The 24,788-nt window shown below is 38.6% G+C and overlaps 1 protein-coding gene across 1 annotated transcript in view; it reads right to left on the bottom strand.

Annotated features, from left to right (window-relative positions):
• The window catches only part of ZSWIM5 (zinc finger SWIM-type containing 5), a 205,664-nt gene extending 184,316 nt beyond the window's left edge, over positions 1–21,348 (bottom strand). The window contains exon 1 of the mRNA XM_032430275.1: positions 20,664–21,348. Within this exon, the coding sequence (XP_032286166.1) occupies positions 20,664–21,258 (595 nt within the window). The 5' untranslated portion in view covers positions 21,259–21,348. The remainder of the gene's footprint in view (positions 1–20,663) is intronic.
• Between the last annotated feature and the right edge of the window lie 3,440 nt (positions 21,349–24,788).

Raw genomic sequence — 24,788 nt, 5'->3', positions numbered from 1 at the left:
TCCAGGAATTTAATGTACATCATGATGATTATAGTTAAAAATATTGTACTGTATATTTGAAAGTTGTTATGATAGTACAGCTTTAATGTTCTCACCATAACAATAACAAAATGTTAATTGTGTGAAGTGAAGAATGTGTTAACTAACTCTATTGGGGTAAACACTTTGTATCAAATCATCACATTGTACACCTTAAACCTGCACTATGTTATATGTCAATTACCTCAGTAAAGCTGCAAAAAGAAAAAGAACAGAGTAGGAAACTCAAACTTCACAATTTCAAAACTTACTATGGAGCAACGGTAATCAAGACAGTGTAGTACTGGCGTAAGGACAGACACACAGATCAATGGAATAGAACTGAGAGTCCGGAAATAAGTCCACCTACAGTCAACTAATTTTCAACAGGCATGCCAAAACCATACAACGGAGAAAGAAGAGTCGTTTATACAAATGATCCTGGGACAACTGGATAGCCACACCCAAAAAGAATGAAGTTCAAGACCTTTCTGACACCATATATAAAAATCAACTCAAAATGGAGCTAAAATTATAAAACTCTTCAAAGAAAAATAGGAGTAAATCTTCATGACCTTGTGTTAGGCAATGGTTTCTTAGACATGCTATCAAAAAACAAGCAACAAAAGAAAAAATAAACTATCATCAAAATTAAAAATTTTTGTGCTTCAAAAAGTATTACCAGTGAAGTGAAAAGATAACTCAGAAAACAGAAGAGGGGCACCTAGGTGGTGCAGTCGGTTAAACAACGGAGTCTTGGTTTCAGCTCAGGTCGTGATCTCAGCGTCGTGAGACTGAGACCTTCGTGGGGCTCCACGCTCAGCACGGAGTCTCCTTGAAGATCTCCCTCCCTCTCCTTCTGTCCCTCCTCTCTCTCTCAAAGAAATAAATCTTAAAAAAAAAAAAAAAGGAGAATATGTTTGCATATCTGATAAGGGACTAGTATCTAAAATAAGTAATGAACTCTTACAACTCAACAATAAAAAGACAAATAATCCAATTTAAAACTGGGCAGGGTGCCTGGGTGGCTCAGTTGGTTAAGCATCTGACTTCGGCTCAGGTCATGATCTCAAAATCGTAGGATGAAGCCCGTGTCTGGCTCCCTGCTCAGCAGGGAGTCTGCTAGTCCCTCTCCTGGTCCCTCTGCTCCACCCCCTGCTCATGCTTTCTCTCTTTCTCTCCACTCTCAAATAAATAAAATCTTTAAAAATAAAATAAAATAAAATAAAATAAAAATGGGCAAAGAATCTAAATAGTCATTTCCCCAAAGAAGATATACAAATGACCAATAAGCACATAAAAATGTGCTCAACATCATTAGTCATCAGGGAAATGAAAAGTAAATCAAAACCAACCACAATGGAATACTGCTTCACCTCCACTTGGATAGCAATAATAAAAAAGATACGATAATAACAAGAGTTGGCAAGGATGTAGAGAAGCTAGAACCCTCATACATTGCTGGTGGGATTGCAAAATGGTATACTACTTAGGAAAATAGTTCGGCAGTTCCTCAAAAAGTTAAACATACAGTTATCGTATGACCCAACAATTCTATTCCCAAAAGAAATTAAAACATATGTCAACACAAAAGCTTATACATGAATGTTCATGGAACCATTATTCATAACAAAAACGGAAACACAAAAATATAACAACTGGGGCACTTGGCTGACTCAGCGCAGCATGTGCCTCTTGATCTCGAGGTTGCAAGTTTGAGCCCTGCATTGGATGTAGAGATTACTTAAAAATAAAATCTTTAGGAAAAAAAAAAGTATAACAACTAGTGAATAGATAAGCAGAATGTAGTATATTCATATGATGGAGTATTATTTGGCCATAAAAAGAAATTAAATACTGATCCATGCTACAATACATAATATGAACCTTGAAAACCTTAAGCTGAGTGAAAGAAGCCAGTCACAAAAGACTACATACTGTATGATTCTATTTATACGATATGTCCACAATAGGCACAGAGACAGAAAGTAGTATTTACTTAGGGCTGGCGGGGGCGGGCAGGGATTGGAAAGTGATACTAAAGGGTACAGGGTTTCTTCTGAGATGATGAAAGTATTCTAAAATTGACTGGTGATGGCAGCCTACATCTGAAAATATACTAAAAACCATTTAATTTAATTTTACACTTTAAATGGGTGAGTTGTGGGGCGCCTGGGTGGCTCAGTGTCTGCCTTTGGCTCAGGTCATGATCCCAAGGTCTTGGGATTGAGTCCCGCATCGGGCTCTCTGCTCAGTGGAGAGCCTGCTTCTCCCTCTCCCTCTGCCTGTCACTCTGCCTACTTGTGCTCTCTCTATTTCTCTGTCAAATACATAAATAAAATCTTAAAAAAAAAAATAAAATAAATGGGTGAGTCATGTGGTATGTGAATTATATCTTACTAAAAGTGTGACAATAATCTCAGGAAACAAACTGAGGGTTGCTGGAGTGGGGGGTGGGGTGGGAGGGATGGGCTGACTGGGTGATAGACACTGGGGAGGGTATGTGCTCTGGTAAGTGCTGTGAATTGTGCAAGACTGTTGAATCTCAGATCTGTATCTATGAAACAAATAATGCAATATATGTTAAGAAAAAAAAAAGAAGAAGATAGCAGGAGGGGAAGAATGAAGGGGGGAAATAGGAGGGGTAGACAAACCATGAGAGACGATGGACTCTGAAAAACAAACTGAGGGTTCTAGAGGGGAGGGGGGGAGGATGGGTTAGCCTGGTGATGGGTATTAAAGAGGGCACGTTCTGCATGGAGCACTGGGTGTTACGCACAAACAATGAATCATGGAACACTACATCTAAAACTAATGATGTAATGTATGGGGATTAACATAACAATAAAAAATTTTTTTTAAAAAGTGTGACAAAAAAAGAAAGAAAGCCTGCTGTGAGAGCCCCCAATTCCAAAATAATGAGTCTCTTCAGGGACACTGCTGACACTCTTGTCTTCAAGGCCTCATGAGGCAGCCGTGGGCTCAAAGCTTCCTTACTAAGGTTAGCAATGCTACTTGTTATTTACTTGTTGCCTTCCTTATCACAAGTTAGCAATGTGAAATTGTCTTGATGGTTCGCTAAAAATGGCATATTTATCACAAGGCTATAAAACTGCAGTAAATTATACTCCAACTCACTCACAATTTTTCAATTCTAACCTCTAAGTGAATAGGTAATGGGGAGTAGGTGCTAGAAAACCACTCACTACTAAATAAAGTTCTAAATAAAACTATGCTAAAATACTAGAAATAAAAACTTAAGATTTTGGTTGTGTGAGTTCTTTTGTTGCTAATTATCCTGACGATATATTAATAATAGGTGCAAGGGACAACACAAGAGGTGACAATCTATAAACCTCTGCAATTAGCACCCTGATAACATATCAAAGAAACATTAATAAAGCAAATTCAATGTAACATTTGATCTTAAACCAAAATAACAGACCTGATTTTAATCACATAATGTGCTACCTTAGCAACATATGGTATTTATGAAATAAAATAGAGTCACCAACACAAAGAAAAGTAACATAAAGGAATAGATGACATTTCGCATCCAGGCTATCACTGGTTATCTCTTGGTATTTCCCTACCCAATTTTGACAGTAAATGAACAAGTACAGTGGCCAAGGCCTAAAAAGGGCATGGTAACTATGATAATTAGGCTCAGATTCCTCAGTCATGATAGTCACCCATCTCGTAAGCCATCTAGACAAGTGGAGATATTGGCTAAGAATTTAGAATGGAGATTAAAGGGAGATAGTATCAGTTGTGATCTAGGGACTAGCTTTAGTAGCAGAGGTTGTAATTAATTAGTCCATTAATCTTACTATTGTTGAGTCCTCAGAAAAAGAAACCAAACAGAACGCCGAGAAGTTGTTCCCACATGGTATGAATTTACTATATGAAACGAATCCAAGGGGCACAAGGAGTGCAGTGACCAGATACTCCCTTCAAGACCAAGGCATTCATTCCTCTAACTGCCTGGAGAGTTCCTCCAACTCCAGGATGCTAGCAGCTCACAGCTAAGTCCTCCTCAATAAACTGCCCTCAACCAAAGGATCAGGAATTAAGTTCTCTGAAAGCAGGCACTGAGATGGAGTTTAAGATGCACGATACTTAAGAGAAATCGATACCTATGAAGGAAAGGCAGCAGAAGCAGGACTAAGAAGTCAAACTACAATGCAGGCCTGACAATCAGGTACAGCTCTCTTCGGAGCAAGTACTGCCTGTCAAGGAGCTCCACGTTAGGCAAAAATAACTGGACTTTTTTACCCAACCTTGTTCAGCCATTTGCAAGCTACCCCTAGAAAATTGTGATCTTAGGTAAAGCAGCTCTCTGTAGCTGAGGCAGACCTGAACCAGGTGACAGTTGGAAACCACCTGCTGAAAGCACTTCCCGAAGCTGGAAAGGGAAGCCATGTAGTTTCATCTCCATCTCTACCACAGAAACTGCCCCACCCAAGGTTATGCCCTCTCCCCTCAGGTCAGCCCACATCTAATTCCAAATAACTCTTAAATATCATACTAGCTCCAGAGTTCCCAAAAGGATTGACTAAAGTCTCTGAGGCAACTCAATCAGTTCAATCTCTCCACCCTTCAAATCTTGCACCCCTTACTCCATTACAAGTGTTGTTCTCCAATAAACCTTCTACAAGCCAATCTCCATCTCAGAGTCTGCTTCCCAGGAAATATAATCTAAAAAACCCAATTCCATAGAAAGATTCAATAAAGAAGTAGCTATGGCCTATTCTGTTCAGTAACCTCATAGGCTATTACTTTATTTCAGCAAGTGCAAATCATTAAACTTCAGCTGTCTATGGCACAATGTCAAGCCATCATTCTATTGAAACAAACAAACAAAAAAGTAACTTATACAGCAGCATTTAGTAAATAGTAGAAAAAGATGAATATGTCAGAGATGTCAAAACTGAAATATTTAACTAGTAGAAGTAGCAATAGTAGAGCTGTGTTAACCTTTAAGAAAATAAAGTAACTATTCTATTCATAATCTGAAAATGGGTAGAATAAAAAAAGTTATTGAATCACATTCACCCAGGATGTGAGGGCGATCTGGCTGCGACATCTGTTACCCCACTAATCGCCAGGACTGAATCACATTCACCCACATTATATACATCAGGGCTCAAAGGCAATAGAAGAATTAATTGAGGAATTTTTATCAAATAAAGCAGATTCTTCTACATAAATAATTAATGATTCCTGAACTTACTTGAGTCATGGATCCCTTTGAGTATCCAATGAAAGTTATGAACTGTCTTCTTTGAAAAATGTCCATATCCAGGGGTGCGTGGGTGGCTCAGTCGGTTAAGCTTCCAACTCTTGATTTTGGCTCAGGTCATGATCTCAGGGTCATGGGATCGAGCCCTGCTTTGGGCTCCGCGCTCAGTGGGGAGTCTGCTTGATATTTTCTCTCCCTCTCCATCCGCCCTTCTACCCCCACACACTCTCTAAAATAAATAAATTTTTTTAAAAGATTTTATTTATTTGTGAGAGAGACACAGGGTGGGGCACAAGCAGGGGGAGCGGCAGGCAGAGCAAGAAGCAGCCTCCCCTCTGAGCAAGAAGCCCGATGCGGGGGCTCCATCCCAGGACCCTGGGAACATGACCTGAGTGGAAGGCAGGCACTTAACTGACTGAGCCACCCAGGTGTCCCAAATAAATACATCTTAAAAAAAAAAAAAAATTCCATATCCATTTGTAAAATCTGAAAATAATTTCAGGAATTCATGGATCCCTGAAAGCTATTTATAGATGCCAGGTTAAGAACCCCTGACCTAAATTAGGTTTATAAAAGTAAGATGACATTTTTCTAAATCATGTTAACTTAAAAGGTTAAAAATGCTTAACAAAAAAAATGCAACTGAAAAAATTATATTATCTGTTACTTATTTTAATTATATTATTATACAAGAAATACATTAATAGGTTGTCATCATAAAATGATTCAAGCAATACAGATTAAATTTCTTCTTGGTCACCACTCATTCCCCTTCCTCTTCACAGAGATTACTTATCAGTTCTGTTCAAATCCTTTTAAATTTTTCAAGGCTTTTTCAAAAACTTATGTACCTACTAAAATGTAGAGAATTATTTTGGGTAAATATGTTAAGAACTAGCATTTAAAAACAACAGAAGGGATGCCTGGGTGGCTCAATCCTTAAACGTTCTGTTGATTTCGACTCAGGTCATGATCTCAGAGTCGTGGGATTGAGCCCTACATTGGGCTCTGCACTCAGCGGGGAGGATGCTTGAGATTCTTTTCCCCCTCCCCTTGCCCCTCCCCCACTTTCAAATAAATAAATCTTTAAAAAAAATAAAAAATAATTTTAAAAAACAACAAAGGATACTAGTGATTTTCCTAACATCAGCAAATTGCAGTAACTGCTGAGCTTAACAATTTTTCATGTAACTCTTCTCTGAATCCAGTCTATCAGTTTAATTCGATTTGACCCACAAGTTCCAAATCTGATTTGGAAAAAGCTATTGTATAAGTCAATCAATTCAACCAACACTACTAAGCACATTCTATGTAAATCACTGTATTAAATGCTATGGAGCAATGATTCTCAAACATTTAAACCTGGACAGCTTATCAAAAATAGAGATTTCTAAATCCCATTCCAATCTTAGTTAACTAGAATTTCCAAGGGTGGAAGCACAGAATCTGTATTTTACCAAAACTCCTCAAGTGACTTGAGTAAAGTGTAAAACAGCCAGTGCTGAAAATCACTATTATGAAAGTCATAGGAGGCGCCTGGGTGGCTCAGTCAGTTAAGCAACCCACTCTTGATTTGACTCAGGTCATGATCTCAGGGTTCTAAGATTGAGCCCCACAACGGGCTCTGCACTCAGTGTGGAGTCTACTTGAGATTCTCCCTCTCCTTCTCCTTCTACCCCTCCCCTGACTAATGCGTGTGCGTGTGCGCTCTCTCAATAAATAAATAGACAGAAAATCTTAAAAAAAAAAAAAAAAAAAAGTAAGTCGTAGAAATGAAGAGGATAATGCTCGCAATTCATTTCCACAAAGACCTCTTAAAAGGTCATTTATGAAACCTACTAGGTATGGTGCTAGATGCTGAATATATTGCAGGATACAGTCCTTGCCCTGGAAGAAGGGAAGATAATACCTGTAACAATTAAAACACAAACTGAAAATGGAAAGTGTTGTCTGTCCCTTCACTAACATGTATGCTCCATGAAAGCAGGAACTTTGTTTTATTCACTGCCATGTCTCCAAAGGCTAGACCAGAGCCTAGAACATAACAGGTACTCAAGCAATTGCTGATCAATGCATAGGACTAAAGTGGAAGGAAAGTTTAATTTCAACTAAGTAGATAAGGAAATGGCACTTTTTAGAATAGAGGTACAGAGTCTGCTTCTCCCTCTCCCTCTGTCCCTCACCCCCGCTCATGCTCTCTTTCTCTGCTCTCTCTCAAATAAATACATAAAATCTTTAAAAAAAAAAGAAGAAGAAGAAGAAGGAGAAGAGAGGTACAGACTATTAAGAGGCAGGGAAGGAGAAAAGAAAGAGAACTAAGATTCACAATACCCCTAAAATGTGTAAGAAATTCCAAGCTGACTTTGAATACATTAACACATTTAACTCTGATATAAATTTTCTGAGATAGTATTGTGTCTCCATTTTATGGATAAAGAAATTGAAGCACAAAGAGGTTAAGTAACTTGTCATCCAAGGTTATACATCTGAAAAGCAGCAGAATGTCTTCAAGGTTCATCCATGTTGTTCTTCCTTTTTTAAGGCTAAATAATATTCCATCCTATGTCTATACCACATTTTGTTTATCCATTAATCTGTCGATGGACACTTGGGTTACTTCCACCTTTGGCTATTGAGACTAATGCTGCTGTTAAACATGAGTGTACAAATATCTATTCAAGTTCCTGCATTTGATTCTTTTGATATATACCCAGAAGTGGAATTGCTGGATCATATGGTAATTTTATGTTTAATTTTTTAAGAAACAGTCATATGACTTTCTACAGCATCTGCACTACTTTATACTGCTACTAGTGATGCACAAGGGTTCCATTTCTCCATATTCTCACTAACCCTTGTTATTTTCTGTGTATTGTTTTTTTTTTTTTATATATGTGCCATCCTAATTGGTATGAAGGGATGTCCCTTGTGGCTCTCATTTGCATTTCCCTAATGATTAGTGATGTTAAGCATCTCCTCATGTGCTTATGGGCCATTTGCTTACCTTCTTTGGAGAAGTATTTTTTTTTAAAGATTTTATTTACTTATTTGACAGAGAGAGACACAGCAAGAGAGGGAACACAAGCAGGGGGAGTGGGAGAGGGAGAAGCAGGCTTCCCACCAAGCAGGGAGCCCGATGTGGGACTTGATCCCAGGACCATGGGACCATGACCTGAGCCAAAGGCAGTTGCTTAACACTGAGCCACCCAGGCGCCCTGGAGAAGTATTTATTCAACTCCTTTGCCCATTTTTTAATCAGGTTGTTTGTTTTCGTTGTTGAGTTGTAGGAGTTCTTAATAAATTCTGGACACTAATCCTTTACCAGACATGTTGATTTTCAGTGGCTAGTAGAGTAACCATTTAGAAATGTCTAACAGGCAAATATACATGCTGATCTTGAATTCCAGAGGGAGAAACAACATAGATTGAAAAGTTATATTATTTGCACAATGACATTTATAAAGTGCTTCCACAAATATTAGTTTATTTAAAATCTCACAAAAATCCTGACACTTTTACAGATGAGAAAACTAAGGCAGATCTCCTGACTTCAAATCCCAACACTATTATTTGGAAGCGCTTCACAGAGGCAAAAAGAAGCTGGCCAAGCATATTGAGTTGTGGGCCCCTCCCCAATTCTCCAAACAGCTCAAATTTTCTGCTGCAAAAACTGGAATACCATCTAAGATTTAATTTGAAAATGAGTAGAGCTGCTTTAAACAAAATTTAAGCCACTACATTATATGATGCTATCTTGTGTTCATAAAATAGTAATTAAAGCTATAGAAATAATTAAGATTGCTAAATTAGAAAGCTTGAGGCAGGGCACCTGGGTGGTTCAGTCAGCTACGCATCTGCTTTCAGCTCAGGTCATGATCCCAGGGTCCTGGGTTTGAGTCCCACATGGGGCTCCCTGCTCAGCAGGGAGCCTGCTTCCCCCAGCCCCCCACTTGTACTCTCTCTCTCTCTCAAATAAATAAATAAAATCTTAAAAAAAAAAAAAAAGCAAGCTTGGGGCAAAAAGGTACAAGAGGTACAAGTGGTATAAGAGAAAAAAGCGGTATAAGAGTGGTATAAGAGAGGGGTGCCTGGGTGGCTCAGTCGTTAGGCGTCTGCCTTCGGCTCGGGTCGTGGTCCCAGGGTCCTGGGATCGAGCCCCGCATCGAGCCCCGCATCGGGCTCCCTGCTCGGCGGGAGGCCTGCTTCTCCCTCTCCCACTCTCCCTGCTTGCCTGCTTGTGTTCCCTCTCTCGCTGGGTCTCTCTGTCAAATAAATAAATATAATCTTTAAAAAAAAAAAAAAAAAGAGTGGTATAAGAGAAAAAAGAAGGCAGGCAGAAAGAAAGCCAGAATGGTGAAGTAAAACTAAAATCTAAGAAGTATTTCAAGAGGAAGATGCAGTAGACTACAGAAAATTCTATACAGAGATCGTGAAGGATGAAGACTGGAAAAAGGATACTGTGTGTGGCAATCATGAAATCACTGGTGACCTTTTGGAGATCAATTTTAATATAGTTGAATGAAAGCACAAGTCAAAATAAAAAGACTTCAGAGGTAGAGAGAATGTTGAAGAAGGAAAGGTATCAAATACAGAATGCTTTCAGTAATGCAGTATATTAATAATAGCAAATATTTACATAGCATCTAATAAGTGCTAGGCCCTATTCTAAATTAATTAATTAATTTATTAATTAATTTATCCTGAGGGACACCTGGGTAGCTCAGTCGGTTAAGTGTCTGTCGGACTCTTGATTTCAGCTCAGGTCAGGATCTCAGGGTTGTGAGATCGAGCCCCACCTCAGGCTGAGCCCTGGGCATGGAGCCTACTTAAGATCCTCTCTCTCCCTCTGCCCCGCCCCCTCCCCTCACCCTCTCCCTTGCTCCCACCCTACACGCTCTCTCGCTCTCTCTCTTTAAAAAAAAAAGAAAAGATAATTTATCCTCAAAACAATGGTTGGTATCATCATTCTGTCCATCTACAGGTGATGAAACAGACATAGCTAGGAGCCAGAATTCTGAGGCTACCTGCTACACAGTCCCTGCATATATGTGATAATATATAATATTGTTATATTATATAATATATATCCTATATATTAGGTAATATACATAATAATATATATGGTAGATATATGCAAATATATATGGTAGCAAAGAATATAATAACATAATATTGACTGAGAAAAAAAATTAGCAAGATTATTTTTTTGCAATAGGGAACCATAACATGAGAAAGAATTTTATACTGCTAACATCAACATGTATACGTGATGCTTGCCAGTCATGTCAGTTTATCAGGTGTTGACAGGCTGGCTTTTCCTGAATGTATTAATGCTGCAGACTTCCATTCAATAAAACCATGAATGAATAGGGAAAAAAACATAATTATCTCCAAGGCTTTCAAAGACATAATACACATTTCCCTGTTGCTTACAGACCACTGATAATGAATGGATAGACCAAAATCCATTTTGCTGATTGGCTCTATCATATATCTAAACCTAAAGGAAGCAATATTAAAAAAAAAAAAAAAACAAAGGAAAAAAGGAGATTATATGAAGATAACAAAGCTATTCTAAAGGCAGAAATCTGTAAAATTTACTTTGAGAAAAAAGGATTAACAGCTGGTAATATTTCTGTCATCTTCCTGTCTGCCAGTGTTACTCCTCTGGCTCACTATGGACTAGAGTATTACAGGGCATAGAAATGTCAATACAGAAGAAATTTCGTGAAGGGTTAATCTAACTTATAAGCAATAAATGGTGCTTTCAAACTTTATTGTAATATTAGACATAATTTCAATGTTTCTTATAATTGGAATTATATCAAAATAGAGCAATACATCCAGCTGTCCCCATTTCTTCAGTTAATCACTTCCTACTCTTTGCCTCCATAGTTACTACCCCTATTATTATGAAACACTGTTAAATGCCATTTTACATGTGTATCCTACACTAAACTATGTACTCCTTAAATATAGAAATTATGTTCTATTCGGCACAGAACATTAAAAAATGTTAAATATAAGTTTCACAAATGAATAAGTGAACAAACATGAAGAAAATTATACATTGGCACTACATTTAGACAAGTGTCTTTTGATGGTGATAATGACAAAGACTTTATATACTTTTGCATAAGACCTTTCCAAAACACAGGCACACATTCTTTAAGTGGTAAGAGAATAATTTTCCTTGAAATCCATTAATAAACCTAAAGATTGGTAAAACAGAATAGATTGAAGTAGAAAATAAAGATGACATGGTCCATAGCATTTGTGTAATAAGTATGACATAATGCTTTGATTGCCTACAATAAGTTTAAAAACACTGATAACACTAATAATCATTTTTCTATAGCAGTGTTTTTCAACCTTGACTGTACATAAAACTATCTAGGAACTTTTTTAAAATTCTGAAGTTCAGTCCTCATTCTCAATTAATTTGGGGTGAGTCCTGGATGGACACTGCCTTTAAAAAATCTCCCCAGGTCATTTTTTTTTTTTAAGATTTTATTTATTTATTTGACAGAGAGAGACACAGCGAGAGAGGGAACACAAGCAGGGGGAGTGGGAGAGGGAGAAGCAGGCCTCCCGCGGAGCAGGGAGCCCGATGCAGGGCTCGATCCCAGGACCCTGGGATCGTGACCTGAGCCGAAGCAGACGCTTAACGACTGAGCCACCCAGGCACCCCTGATTTTTTCTTAAAGATTTTTTTTATTTATTCATTTGAGAGAGAGACAGAGAGCACAAGCAGAGGGAGAGGCAGAGGGGGAGGGAGAAGCAGACTCCCTGCTGAGCTGGGAGCCTGACATGGGGCTCCATCCCAGGACCTGGAAATCATGACCTGAGCCGAAGGCAGATGCATAGCCATCCAGGCACCCCTCCCCAGGTGATTTTAATGTGAAACCGAGGTTGAAACCCACTATTATTTCCTTTAAAATCAAATTTTTGAAGTATAATTTATATTCAATAAAATTTACCAATTTTAAGTGTATGAAATTAGTAAGTTTTGACAAGTACAGTCATGTAACTGCTACCACGATGGTGATATAGAACATTTCCATCACCCAAAAAGCTTTCCTCATACCCCACTACCCTGTGCCCTAGCAACTACTGACTTACTTTCTGTCACTATAGCCTTGGGCCTTCTAAAATTTCATATACATGAAACTGTGTTGTATGTACTCTTTTTGGTCTAGCTTCTTTTATTTAGCATAATGTTTTTTTTCAATTTTTTTTATTTTTTAAAGATTTTATTTATTTATTTGAGAGAGAGAGAGAGAGCACTGAACTGGAAGGAGAGGGAGAAGCAGGCTCCCCGTAAGCAGGGAGCCCAATATGGGGCTAAATCCCAGGACCCTGGGATCATGACCTGAGCCAAATGCAGACGCTTAACTGACTGAGCCACCCAGGTGCCCCTAGCATAATGCTTTTTAGATTCATCCATGCTTCTAGGCTATCAATAGTCTGTTCTTTTTTATTGCTGAATAGCATTCCATTGTTTGGGTATACAATTTATCTATTTACTTGGCCCTTGGGATGTTTCCAGTTTAGGGCTACTCTGAATAAAGCTGCCCTGAATATTCAAGTACAAGTCTTTTTATGAACAGATGTTTTCATTTCTCTAAGGAAATACCCAGGAATCGGGTTGCTGAATCTTACGATTACGTGTATGATTAACTTTATAAGAAATTGTTTTTCAAAGTGACTATCATTTTGCATCCCTACGAACAAGGTAAGACAGTTCTTAGTTGCTCCACATCCTTGCCAGCACTGATACTGGCAGTCTTTTATTTTTAGCCATACTAGTGTGTGTGTGTGTGTGTGTGTACTAGTGTGTGTGTGTACTAGTGTGTGTGTGTGTGTGTGTGTGTGTGTGTGTAGTACTAGTAGTAGTAGTATCTCCTTAGGTTATACTTTGCACTTCCCTAAGGACTAAATGATAATAAGTATACAAACAACTGTTCTTTCTTAAAGCAAGAAAAGCAGGGGCGCCTGGATGGCTCAGTCGTTAAGCGTCTGCCTTCGGCTCAGGTCATGATTTCCAGGTCCTGGGATGGAGCCCCATGTCAGGCTCCCAGCTCAGCAGGGAGTCTGCTTCTCCCTTCCCCTCTGCCTCTCCCTCTGCTTGTGCTCTCTGTCTCTCTCTCAAATGAATAAATAAATAAAATCTTTAAAAAAAAATCAGGGGTGCCTGGGTGGCTCAGTTGTTAAGCGTCTGCCTTTGGCTCAGGTCATGATCCCAGGGTCCTGGGATCGAGCCCCGCATTGGGCTCCCTGCTCAGCAGGAAGCCTGCTTCTCCCTCTCCCACTCCCCCTGCTTGTGTTCCCTCTCTCGCTGTCTCTCTCTGTCAAATAAATAAATAAAATCTTTTAATTAAAAAAAAAGGCAAGAAAAGCAGAGAGGTTAATGGTATTTCATCTTTTGATTTAATAGTCTATTTTTAAAGAAGGTAACAATGTTATACTGCCCTGCATACCACATTCATCACTCCATTATAATGGGAAACAAGCAAATGACCAAAAAACATATACACATAAAACTTTAAAAATAGGTTTCAGAGAATCTCTTAGAGTCAAGTACCCACTCAGTTTATAACCCCCCACCTACATAAAATGGCAACATAATGTAGTCCTTAGATGCTTAGGCTTTAGTGTCCAACTTGGGTTTATATTCTAAGGTAGGAAAATACAAAATATTTTGGAATGACGTCCACTAAAAACAGGTAAATGGTTATTTATTAAGCCTTACACAAAACAAGTGATATTCAATGAATGAGGGGCACCTGGGTGGCTCAGTCAGTTAAGTGTGGGACTCTGATGTGGCTCAGGTCGATCTTGGGGTCGTGGAATAGAGCCCCAAATCAGGATCCACCCAGCGCAGAGTCTGCTTGGGATTCTGTCTCTCCCTCTCCTTCTGTCCCTCCCTCCATTCTCGCACACACACTCTCTCTCTAAATTAATAAAATCTTTAAAAAATATATTCAATGAATGAATCAAGAACTAGTTAATAAGATTCAAGGGTGTTTTTTTTAATCTATGTAATGTTTTAAAAATCAGAAACATCCAGAAATTACAAATTGCCAGTGTATCTCCTAGGCTCCCATTACATATAAATCAATGAAGAGATACATCCATACTACATAAATATAAAAAAGTTATATAACAATTTATTCATTTATTCAATAAACATTTACTAAACACCAACTTATAGCATATCACATTATACATTCTAAGAGGGCAATTTTTTTTAATACTGAAAACCAAAAATTAATCAGTTGGCTACATATGATCATGAAAAGTATCAGAGTAATTTAGCATATGATAATATAATGCTAAAGCTAATATTAAAATGAGTGTGATTTCCCCGGCACACTAGTTCAATGATAGGCTAAAAGTGGCCAAGAAGCATGCTGTCTGTATCAGGAAAGAACTAAGCCTATAAATAAACTACAAGGTAGAAAATTCATATAAAAGTGATCTGGTATGGAAAGGGACATGGGTGGCTCAGTCAGTTAAGTGTCTGCCTTCAGCTCAGGTCATGATCCCAGGGTTCTGGGATCAAGTCCCGCATCGGGCTCCTTGATCAGCGGGGAACCAGCTTCTCCCTCTGCCTGCCGCTACCCCTGCTTGTGCTCTCTCTCTCTCTAATGAAAATAAAATCTTAAAAAAAAAAAGTTATCTGGAATGGATTGTAGTCTATTTCCAATATCAAACACTAATTCTAAACCATATTAACTTGGGGTCTGGAAACAGGTTAAGACAAGGTTCATATGCTTTCAGGTTTACCTATTTCCAAAGACAAGTTATAAAGGATATGCATAAAAAAAAATCCCACAGTAATCTGTTCATCCATGCATGTATACCCTGAGTGCACAATCATCATTTTTTATAAAAAATGACAGGTTTAACCTTTAAATAACCACCTACTTGACAAAAAAATTCCACATGTATTAAAAATATTAAATAATATCAATCATGCAAATTGATTCAATTAAATTGAAATAATGCTTACCTAATAAAATGAATGTGGTGATTTCTAATTTAAGCCATAGCCAATGGAGAAAAGTTTAAAATCCACATGAAACTCTGTTACGCAACAAGAAATAAGTATGAGAAGCTGTTATGAATTGAACTGTGTCCCTCTAAAAATGGTATGCTGAAGTTCCTAACCCCCAATACCTCAGAATGTGACCTTAGTTGGAAATAGGGTCATTGCACATGTAATTAGTTAAAATGAGGTCATACTGGAGTAGGGTGGGCCCCTAATCCAATATGACTGCTATCCTTATAAAATGGCCATGTGAAGACAGAGACACATAGGAAGAATGCCATGTGAAAACAAAGGCAGAAATTAGAGTTCCATGCCAAGGAATGCCAGCAAACCCCTGGAAGCTAGAAAAACCAAGGAAGGATTCCCCTATAGGTTTCAGAGGGAGCGTGGCCCTGCCATATCTTGATTTCAGACTTCCGGCCTCCAGAATTGTGAACCAATAAATCTGTGTTGTTTTAAGCCACCCAGTTTGTGGCACTTTGTTACAGCAGCCATAGGAAACTAATAAAGCATTTTCAGTATCTCTCTTGTACAGTCATTAATTTACAGGCATTATTAATGCCCTGATTTTTAAAAATTATTTTCTAAGGTATAATATAGTAAACTTGACTTTTTGGGTGTAGTTCTATATATTTTAACACATTTACATATGTTCATATAACCATCACCATAATAGAACACTGACAGTTAACATCTTAATTTTTAATAGCCACTGTTGAAACAAAAGAAATGAAATTGTTTCACATAGGCATAAATAAATTTCTAGCCCTTTCACTTCAAAATTTAGAGTTTGTACTAACACTTCAATAATATATTTTTTTAATTCCTAAAATAGAGATAACGTCTAAAATAAAATCCACTATCTTTAGTTTATTAATTATCTTTCCAATCTAAAGCTCTAATCACTGAATTCTACTCCTGAAATCAATATTGCACTGTATGTTAATTAACTAGAATTTAAAAAAATTTTTTTTAAAATCTAAAGCTCTATCTTTGAGAAAATCACTTTTAATAAGAATTCATCTAAAGCTTTCATTTGAAGAAAATGATTAAGTCACCATTCTTCACACAAAACAGTCAACATAGAAGATATACACATGTAACATTCATACTACTTAATGTTATCAGTTTATTAATATGCACAAGTATGAAGTTTCCCCATATCTTCTAATACCACATGAATACTAAAAATTCAGGCTTCACTCTTTTTTTTTTTTAAGTTTTATAACACTGAGAAGTCTGTTCTTAATCTTCGCTATTCAACAAACATTAACTGTTAAGATGTTTGTGTGATGTGTTGAGGGAGAGGTAGAAGGACAGAACTCATTGCTTAAATAAAGGAATGTGATTTTAAAACTTGGTAAGTTTCTACTCTAAAAAATTTTACCACGTATCCCTTAAAGGGATGCAGCTACCTTTTGTGCTAGAACAGCTTAAATGTAAATTCATCTTTCCCCACATGAATTTTATTATGATTTTATAACTATTCTAACTTACACACAATGCTATAAAACTTTTTAGGTGAGGATATCTTTTGTTCCCCCCAAAAATACAGATCAAAACAAATTATATATAAAAATCAACAACCGTAATACTTGTCACAATGCACTTCACAAAAGTTGTACTATAGAAAAATTTCGTAGTTTATTGATAATGTACAAGTACTCATAATTATAAACTTATTACTTGATATCTAAGCTATGAATAACTTCCTGAAATGTATCTTTTAATTATTATTGTCTTTGTAATTATACTTCTTCCATGTAAAGTAGTACATAGCATTGTGGCTCTAGTCTTGAAGACTATCCAAGGACAAATTATACTTACTAGAAAATGTACAGACTAAAAATATGGGGTTATGTTGAAGTCAACTGTCATAATCTATGAAAATTTCTGGATACATATGTAAATTATAATATATGAATATATATAATATATAATATACATAACATAAGATATATATAATAATATATAGGAATTTACATAATTAAGATATACCAGCACAGAAGGACCCTGAATGCTCTTACCTAATTTTTTAAAATCTAAATATCCAAATAAATATTTCTGCATTTAAGAGAAAAAAACTGTTAATGTTTAAAAAAACACAATTGCATTTATTTTTAACAGCATTTGTGAGATTTAATAGACATAAGAAAATGTACTGAACAAAAGGAATTGAACAGCAAAAGGAATTAGTATAAGGTGAATATCTTACAACTACAACCTAGGTTCAGTGAGAGAGCATTGTCAGACCATCCAAAGACCCCTGGGTACTTCCTCTTAGTCATGTTAATGCTTCTTTCCCCTGAATCAATCCACAGATAAATTAATTTAAAATATGATGAATTGCAAAAAAAGGTTCAACATCTTAAAACTATTAGTAAATTATAATCATCCCATTCTTATACCATCTGCAGACTCCTAAATAAGTATTTTTTTCCAAAGTTTATACTATTGCTAATTTCCATGGACTTCTTAAACAGGTTAAAAATGCAAATACCTAAAACATATGAACACTATTACCTTCATAATACTGAGAGATCAGACTGTAAGTCTTTCACACAGCTTTAAATTTACAGATGTCCATGAAAAGACTAATTTACAATTTTCCCTTTTTAAAAGGAACAATACTTCTGATTCAGTACTGTTTTGTAGAAGAAATGTATCCTTCGAGCATTTCAGCCTATAGCTCTCCATTTGTTTACATCAAGCTGGGAAAGTTTCAGTTCTGATTCAAAATCTGATGTTTTCTACAGAGTACTTGCTTTTCAACAAGTCCATGACTTCCCATTACTGGATTCCATGTGGAAAGTAATCAGAAGTTACTAAACGTAATATACCTAACTCTTTGTAGGAGTCTTTTTGTTATTATCTATTTTCTTTCAAAATTTTTGTTTTGTGTTACGCTGTTTTCTTCATTTTTAAAAATTTACTTATTTTTATTTTGAGGTCTTTTTGTTTTCTCCATTTAAATCTCCTTATGAATCCTTTCCTTAAAAGAATATTATTATAAAAATACCTTAACCTCCTTTCCTTTCTAAACCATCAGCCTTCAGTAACTTCCCAATTCTGAGGTTATAACTATGGCTTACCAACAGCAAGGAAATATGTAGCATTTTTAAATTAGCACCACTGAATAATTAAATTGAGTTTGAAGTTATAAACTGAAAACATGATTACTATCTTCCTATATACAAATCATTTCCTCACTCATCTCTTGGCAATACTTTTATAAAACCTATCATCTAAATTAAGGCACATACTCACATTTTAAGTTTAAGAGATGAGAGATGAGTCTTAATTTCACATAATAAAAGGTGATTCATGCCAAGATACAGAACTCAAAATGCTACAGAATGGAATATCCTTCTCTTTCACACTCATTAGCATAAATTAAGGTAAGAAAAATAAAGATTACACAGCTCTTGGTTCTCAAATAGCATTACCTAAAAATAAGCAATTCACTCTCCCACCTTCATCTATGAAATCCACAGTAAGAATCAGAAAATGTGCTTATGTGTCTTTTCTCCAGATCCCAAAACTATCATATAAGAGCTAATTACCCCAATAAGCATGACGACTATCATATCAAGAAAGAAAAATGTCTGATTTAAACATTACCTGCATCACCCATAAAATCTGATTTCATTTGGAATCTGACATTATAGTCACTCACAAAATATATATCTCTTTAAAACTCTTCGTGTCCCTCATTTGCTCCAAGTTTGAAAATTCTTTCAAATCCATCCCTTACTATAAAATGACCACTTAAATTGATGCTTTTCAATTTAAAATATTTTAAACAATAATCTTAAAAGTTAACTGATCTAAACTCATACAAATAAAGTTTACAGACTAATAGAGAAATGCCTACATTCACTTTCATGTTTTCAATATTTCAGTACTCAAGCTGTACACTTTAATTATCTGATTATTCAACTCATTCTTTCAAAAATACAAATGCACAAAGGACTAGCTAGACTTTTCCAAATGAAAGTTTCTCAATCCACTGTCACTGTATTCTGACACAGTATAAATTTAGATAAATTTACATTTCACATTTGCAAAAGAAATTGTGATACACTGTTGTTTTAAAAAGAAACAGAAGATTCAATGATCCTCAATAACCAGAAGTAGATTACTTTACATGAAACACCACAATACACCACTCTTCAAAAGAAAAAAAAATTCAAATATATTAGTTTTACCTGGGGAAAGAGAGCTAGATGTTTGGCATGCCTGTGTATGTGTTCAGGGCTTGTTTAATTCTAAAAATCACCTTTCTCCAACTCCTTTCAAAAATCAGTATTTTTTCAATAAATATGAGCATATACTGTACAATAAAATGCATAATGCTCACGTCCAGAATGCTACAATAAACCCGAATAGAAAAAAAAAATCAGTGTTTAAATTTTCCACACAGCAATTCAATGTTAAACAATGTCATTTTTTTTCCCCCTTTCTCCCTAACCATTCCACATATCAGGTCTACTCCTGTATTTGTGTATTTAGTAAGATTAACAAATTGACTAGAAGATCCAGAGGAGTAAAAGAAAAAGAAATCATTTTTCACTTTCCCACCAACAAAAAGATAAAACAAAAGCAAATCCGAAGACTTGTTAAATGAGAAGCATTTGAAAAACCCAACGTGACCAGCTTTTGATTTACCCTAGTCTGACAAGGAAGACAGACCCCACCCCCACTCCAGATTGTGTGGCTTTTTTTTTCCTTGGGTGGGGGTGTGGAGAAGAGAGCTGTCACATTTCCATCTTCGGTTATTGTTAAGTCCACAGCCTAGATTCCCAAGTACCACTAGTCCAGGGGAAAAAAATATTAAAGCGGATAATTTTAATTGTTTGAAATGCACAGTATTTTGTTGATGTTTTTCCGATTTTAAAGTTAATTATACCCAGCTTCAATCTGCTAAGACTACAGATTGCCTTTGACAGTCTGTCCCTCAAACATTCCCTGTAAGACAGCTTGCTCCAGATTCACTAAGAATTCTCTTCTCTCTAAACTTAAATTAGAAAAACGCATTTCTGAAATTATTACATCCAAAAAGGCATTCCTCCCCATCCTTTTGCCTTTGGTGTGGGATGCAGAATTAAGAGTAAAAAAGAGATCTATTTGTTCTTCGAACAAAAAGAAATGGGGTAGAGGGCGAGTGGGGGAAAGAGCAGCAGTGGACCTGAATGAAATGTTGAGAAAAGTTTTTTATGTGACTGTGTCCTTCGGCAAGGGAACAAGAGTTGGGCAGAAAGCCGGAATCTCGGCCCCGGGCTCCTGCAGAGAGAAGGCACCTGCGGAAAAGAAGGCCAGGCACCAGAGAGGAGCCGGACGAGCACCTACCGACTTGCAGCACGTTCTCCACCGAGCCGCTGTCCAGCAGACGGATGCCCCGGCGGAACGGCAGCCCCTCGCCGCCGCCGCCCGCCGCTCCGGCCGCTGTGCCCAGCCCGGGGGATGCCCCCGCCGCGGCCGCCCCGGGGGCGGAGCCGGTCGGAGCTGCGGCCCCGGGGGGCGGCGGCGGCCCCTCCTCGGCCGGAGAAGCCCCCGCGGCGCCGCCAGCCGCTCCGGCGCCGGGGCCGCCACGGTACTGGAAACTGGAGTACATGCAGATCTCCCGCTCATTCCGCGGGAAAGACCAGTAGACGATGCGGCGCTGCACGGGCTCCGGGATCCGCTCGAAGCGCTCCTCCACCCTCTCGTACGCCCACTTTTCCGCCACCGTCTTGGCGGCGCAGTCCAGCAAGGACTCGGGCTGCAGGTGGGGGCGGGCCCCGGGGGCCAGGCAGCTGCCGCCGACGCCCCCCACCCCGCCGCTGGCCGCCCCGGGCGAACCGCGAGGGTGGTGAGCCTGCGGGCTGGGCCACGAGCACAGGCGCTTAGCCGGAGAGACCGGCGACGGCGAGAGCAGCTCCTCTCGCTCACCTCCTTCCGCCATTGCTGGGAACTGACTGACTGAGGCGGCGGCGGCGGCGGCAGCGGCGGAGGCGGCAGCGGCGGAGGCACCGACTGCGGCTGAGACCCCGGCCACGGCCACGCGCCCCGCGCAAGCGCCCAACTGCGGCGCCGGGGGGGCGGGGCGAGCAAACCCGCGAGCCGGCCGGCCCGAGTGGAGAGCCTGGGGCCGGTCCGGTGCGCGCGCCGCAAGGGCCGGCGAGGGCGTCCTGCGAACGAGCGTAAGGCGGCGCGCGCTGTCCGGGCCGCCACGGGCGCGAGAAGGGGCGGGAGCGAGCGCCGGCCGGCGGCGCGCGCCAGGCGCAGACAGCCCAGAACGCGCGCCGAGCGCTTGCGCGGGGCCGACGGCCACCTAGGGGCGAGGAGCGCCGGGCGCAGTCGCCGGCCAGCGCGCCTCTAGCCCACCTGCCGCCTGGCCAGAGAGGGGTGGACTATGTGGCCAAATGAAATGGCCAGGACGCGAGCCCTCGGAGGAGCCGCCTCCGTGAAGTTCTAACCTTGCCGGACAGAGGCAGAGAGAAAGTTCAAAATCAGGCTTCTGTGGTAGAAATTAACGAGACAGGAGACTGTCGCGGCCGAGCAGAGGAGACGGCAGAAAGATGCTAGGAAGACACTAGGAAAAAATCGGTAAGTTCGAGTGACGGAAACTTTCCTCACGCCGCAATAATGTAGAATAAAGTAGGCGGTCACCTCCAGAGCCGGGCAAAGTTGCACCAGCCCGTGACTGGACGGTGGGGCGCCAAGATCTCACCGCCTAGGCGGCTGCACCCTCCTAAGTCTTGGCGGGTTTAGCACCTTGCATCCTAGGAAACAAAACAATTTTTTGTGTGGGTTTGGTAGAATTCTCTGATCCCCTGCCTCCAGTCTAAATGAGGTCTTTCATGTTTTCCTCACTTGGCTTTTTTTTTTTTTTTACACCTTTGTATTATAACAAATTGTACGCATATTTTCATATATTTGTGTAATGTCTGACTGCCCAACTGTGTGTAAACTCCATGAGAGCCAGGATCATTTCTATTTCCTTCTCTATAATTTATCCTCAAGTGGGTGCTCAAGAATGGCAACTTCACCGCTAACTCCTCCATAAACAACGCTGAGTTATAAGCGGCAGTCTGTTGCTCAGTCAAGAAAAACTCATTACTTCAGATTTGCTGACAGACTAATCTCTACAACTTTAAAATTGTAAAATTGTTCCAAGAACTATATTAAGAGTTCCTTTAATTGCAGTTTCCCTTTGAAATGAACGAGTTCTAGGGTATAAAGTAAGAATAAGAAGAGAGTAAATGATTGGAGACAAATGAGCCAAAGTAGTTTGGTTTTGCTATAACCTCAGAATTAAAGAGCACAGGCTATAGAGGCAGAACTGGTTGTCAATCACACTTCCTACCTGTAGTGATGCTAGTCATGACTCGCTTAAATGATTTGTAAAAGGGAGCTAGTAATAATGCCCATCTAACTGTTGTAAGAATTACAATTATTTCAAATCGAGTGTTTATTTATGTAGTACTCAGTATCTGTTTATATCTGTAAATGGATTTATATCTTATTTGGTTGTTGTGAAATAGCATAATCTCTACTCCTCTTTAAATCTGGTACCACAATTATAGACTTCCATGGCACTTACTCTTTTCCTTCCTAGAATTTATAGTTTTTTATGGGGGAGAAGGGGGTGAGTATTTCTTTAATGCCTTTCTCCCTGACTAGACTGCATGTATGAGACATGTAAGCGCAGAAACCATTTCTATTTAAGGAAGGGCCTATCTTTATCACTTGCCATAATGCTTTATACATGGAAGATCTCAAAAAGTACTTGCTTTTTGAATCAATGAATATGTTACTCTGATTTAATCAACTGCTGGTAAATATGGTTAATAGAAGTTGGGACATAGGAAGAAATGTTCTTAAACATATTTATTAAAAGTTAAGTTTGAGGGGCACCTGGGTGGTGCAGTTGGTTAACTGACTCTTGGTTTCATCTCAGGTCGTGGTCTCTGGGTGGTGAGATCGAGCCCTGTGTGGGACTCTGCTGAGCACAGAGTCTGCTAAAATTTCTGTCTTCCTCTCCCTCTGCCCCTCCCCGCCTCGCGAGCTCTCTCTCTCCCAAATAAATAAATCTTTAAAAAAAAAAAAAGTTAAGTTTGATTCTTATGAGTTTGATTTAACTAGGTGCTTTTTCTTTATTTTGAGGACATTAAACAATATAGAAAAGAACACAAAAAATATAGAAAAGTATAACGAATAACATAACCTACACCCATATTCTCACCATTCAGAATTAATAATTATTACTTAATATATCAAAAGTCCACTTTAACCACCTTCATATACCATTCCCAGGAGCCAGTACAACCTTAGTTTGCAGCCCATTTTTAAATTATGTGTAAGTGTAACATTGTTCTATTTGTATCTTAATTAATTAAATGGTATCACCCTGTCTACCATCATACTGGTACCCTTCTTTTTTCAGTGCATATTGATACACAAACATCTCACTCATTCCTTTTAAGTGCTATAAAATATGCCATCTTGAGAATATATCACGTTTTATTTCAAAGCCTACCTCCACCACTTGTTAGCTATATATAAAGAAGTGACTTAAACCCTCTATGCCTCAGCTTTCGAATTTATAAAATGGGAATAATAAGGGTTCTTACCTAATAGTTTGTTTTGTAATTAATGTATGTGATTGAATGGAATAGTACTTACCACATGGTAAGTACTCAATAAATGTTAGCTATTATTTATGTATGCATTTCACTAATGATGGATATTTATGTGTTTCCTTTATTATTATTAGTTATTATTACAAACAGTACTTCAATGAACATTCAGTGCTACAATGAACATCTTTGTCTGGATCTCCTTGTGCATATATTCTAGAATGTCTCTCCTTGGGATATAGCTAGAATAGAATTAGTAATCATAAGATAGAAACACTTTCAGTTTTGCTAAATGTTGCCAATTTGTATTCCAATGTAGTTATACCATGTATTAGTTATCAACATGGAATAATAAATAACTCGGAAACTTAGAGGTTTCAAACAACACTAGTAATTATTATCTCTCACGGTTTCTACGAGTAGGGAATTTGACAGCAGCTTCACTGTGTGGTTCTAGCTCAAAATGTTCCATGAATTTGGCATTAGATGTTGGCTAAGGCTACAATCGTCTGAAGGCTTAACTGGGACTGGAGGATCATATTCCAAAGTAGCTCACTCATATAGCTGGTAAGTTGGTGCTAGCCCTTGGCAGGAAGCCTCAGTTCCTCTTCATCTGAGCCTCTGCAATGGGCTATTTGAATATCCTTATGACATGGCTGGTTTTCTCCAAACGAATTAAGAGAGCAAGTTTAGAAGCTGCAATGCTTTTATGACCTAATCTAGGTAGAAGTCACATACCATCACTTCTACCATATTCTATTCTCTCAGAACAGTTCTGACTCAGTGTGGGAGAAGACTCTACAAAAGCATGAACACCAAGGAAGAGGCAAGGATCACTGAGCCATGCTGGATA

This window comes from Phoca vitulina, unplaced genomic scaffold (genome assembly GCF_004348235.1).
Source record: "Phoca vitulina isolate PV1807 unplaced genomic scaffold, GSC_HSeal_1.0 scaffold2, whole genome shotgun sequence".
NCBI classification, from domain to species: Eukaryota; Metazoa; Chordata; class Mammalia; order Carnivora; family Phocidae; genus Phoca; species Phoca vitulina.
Note: the sequence above shows the minus strand (reverse complement) of the source record. Positions and strands in the feature narration are given on the sequence as shown.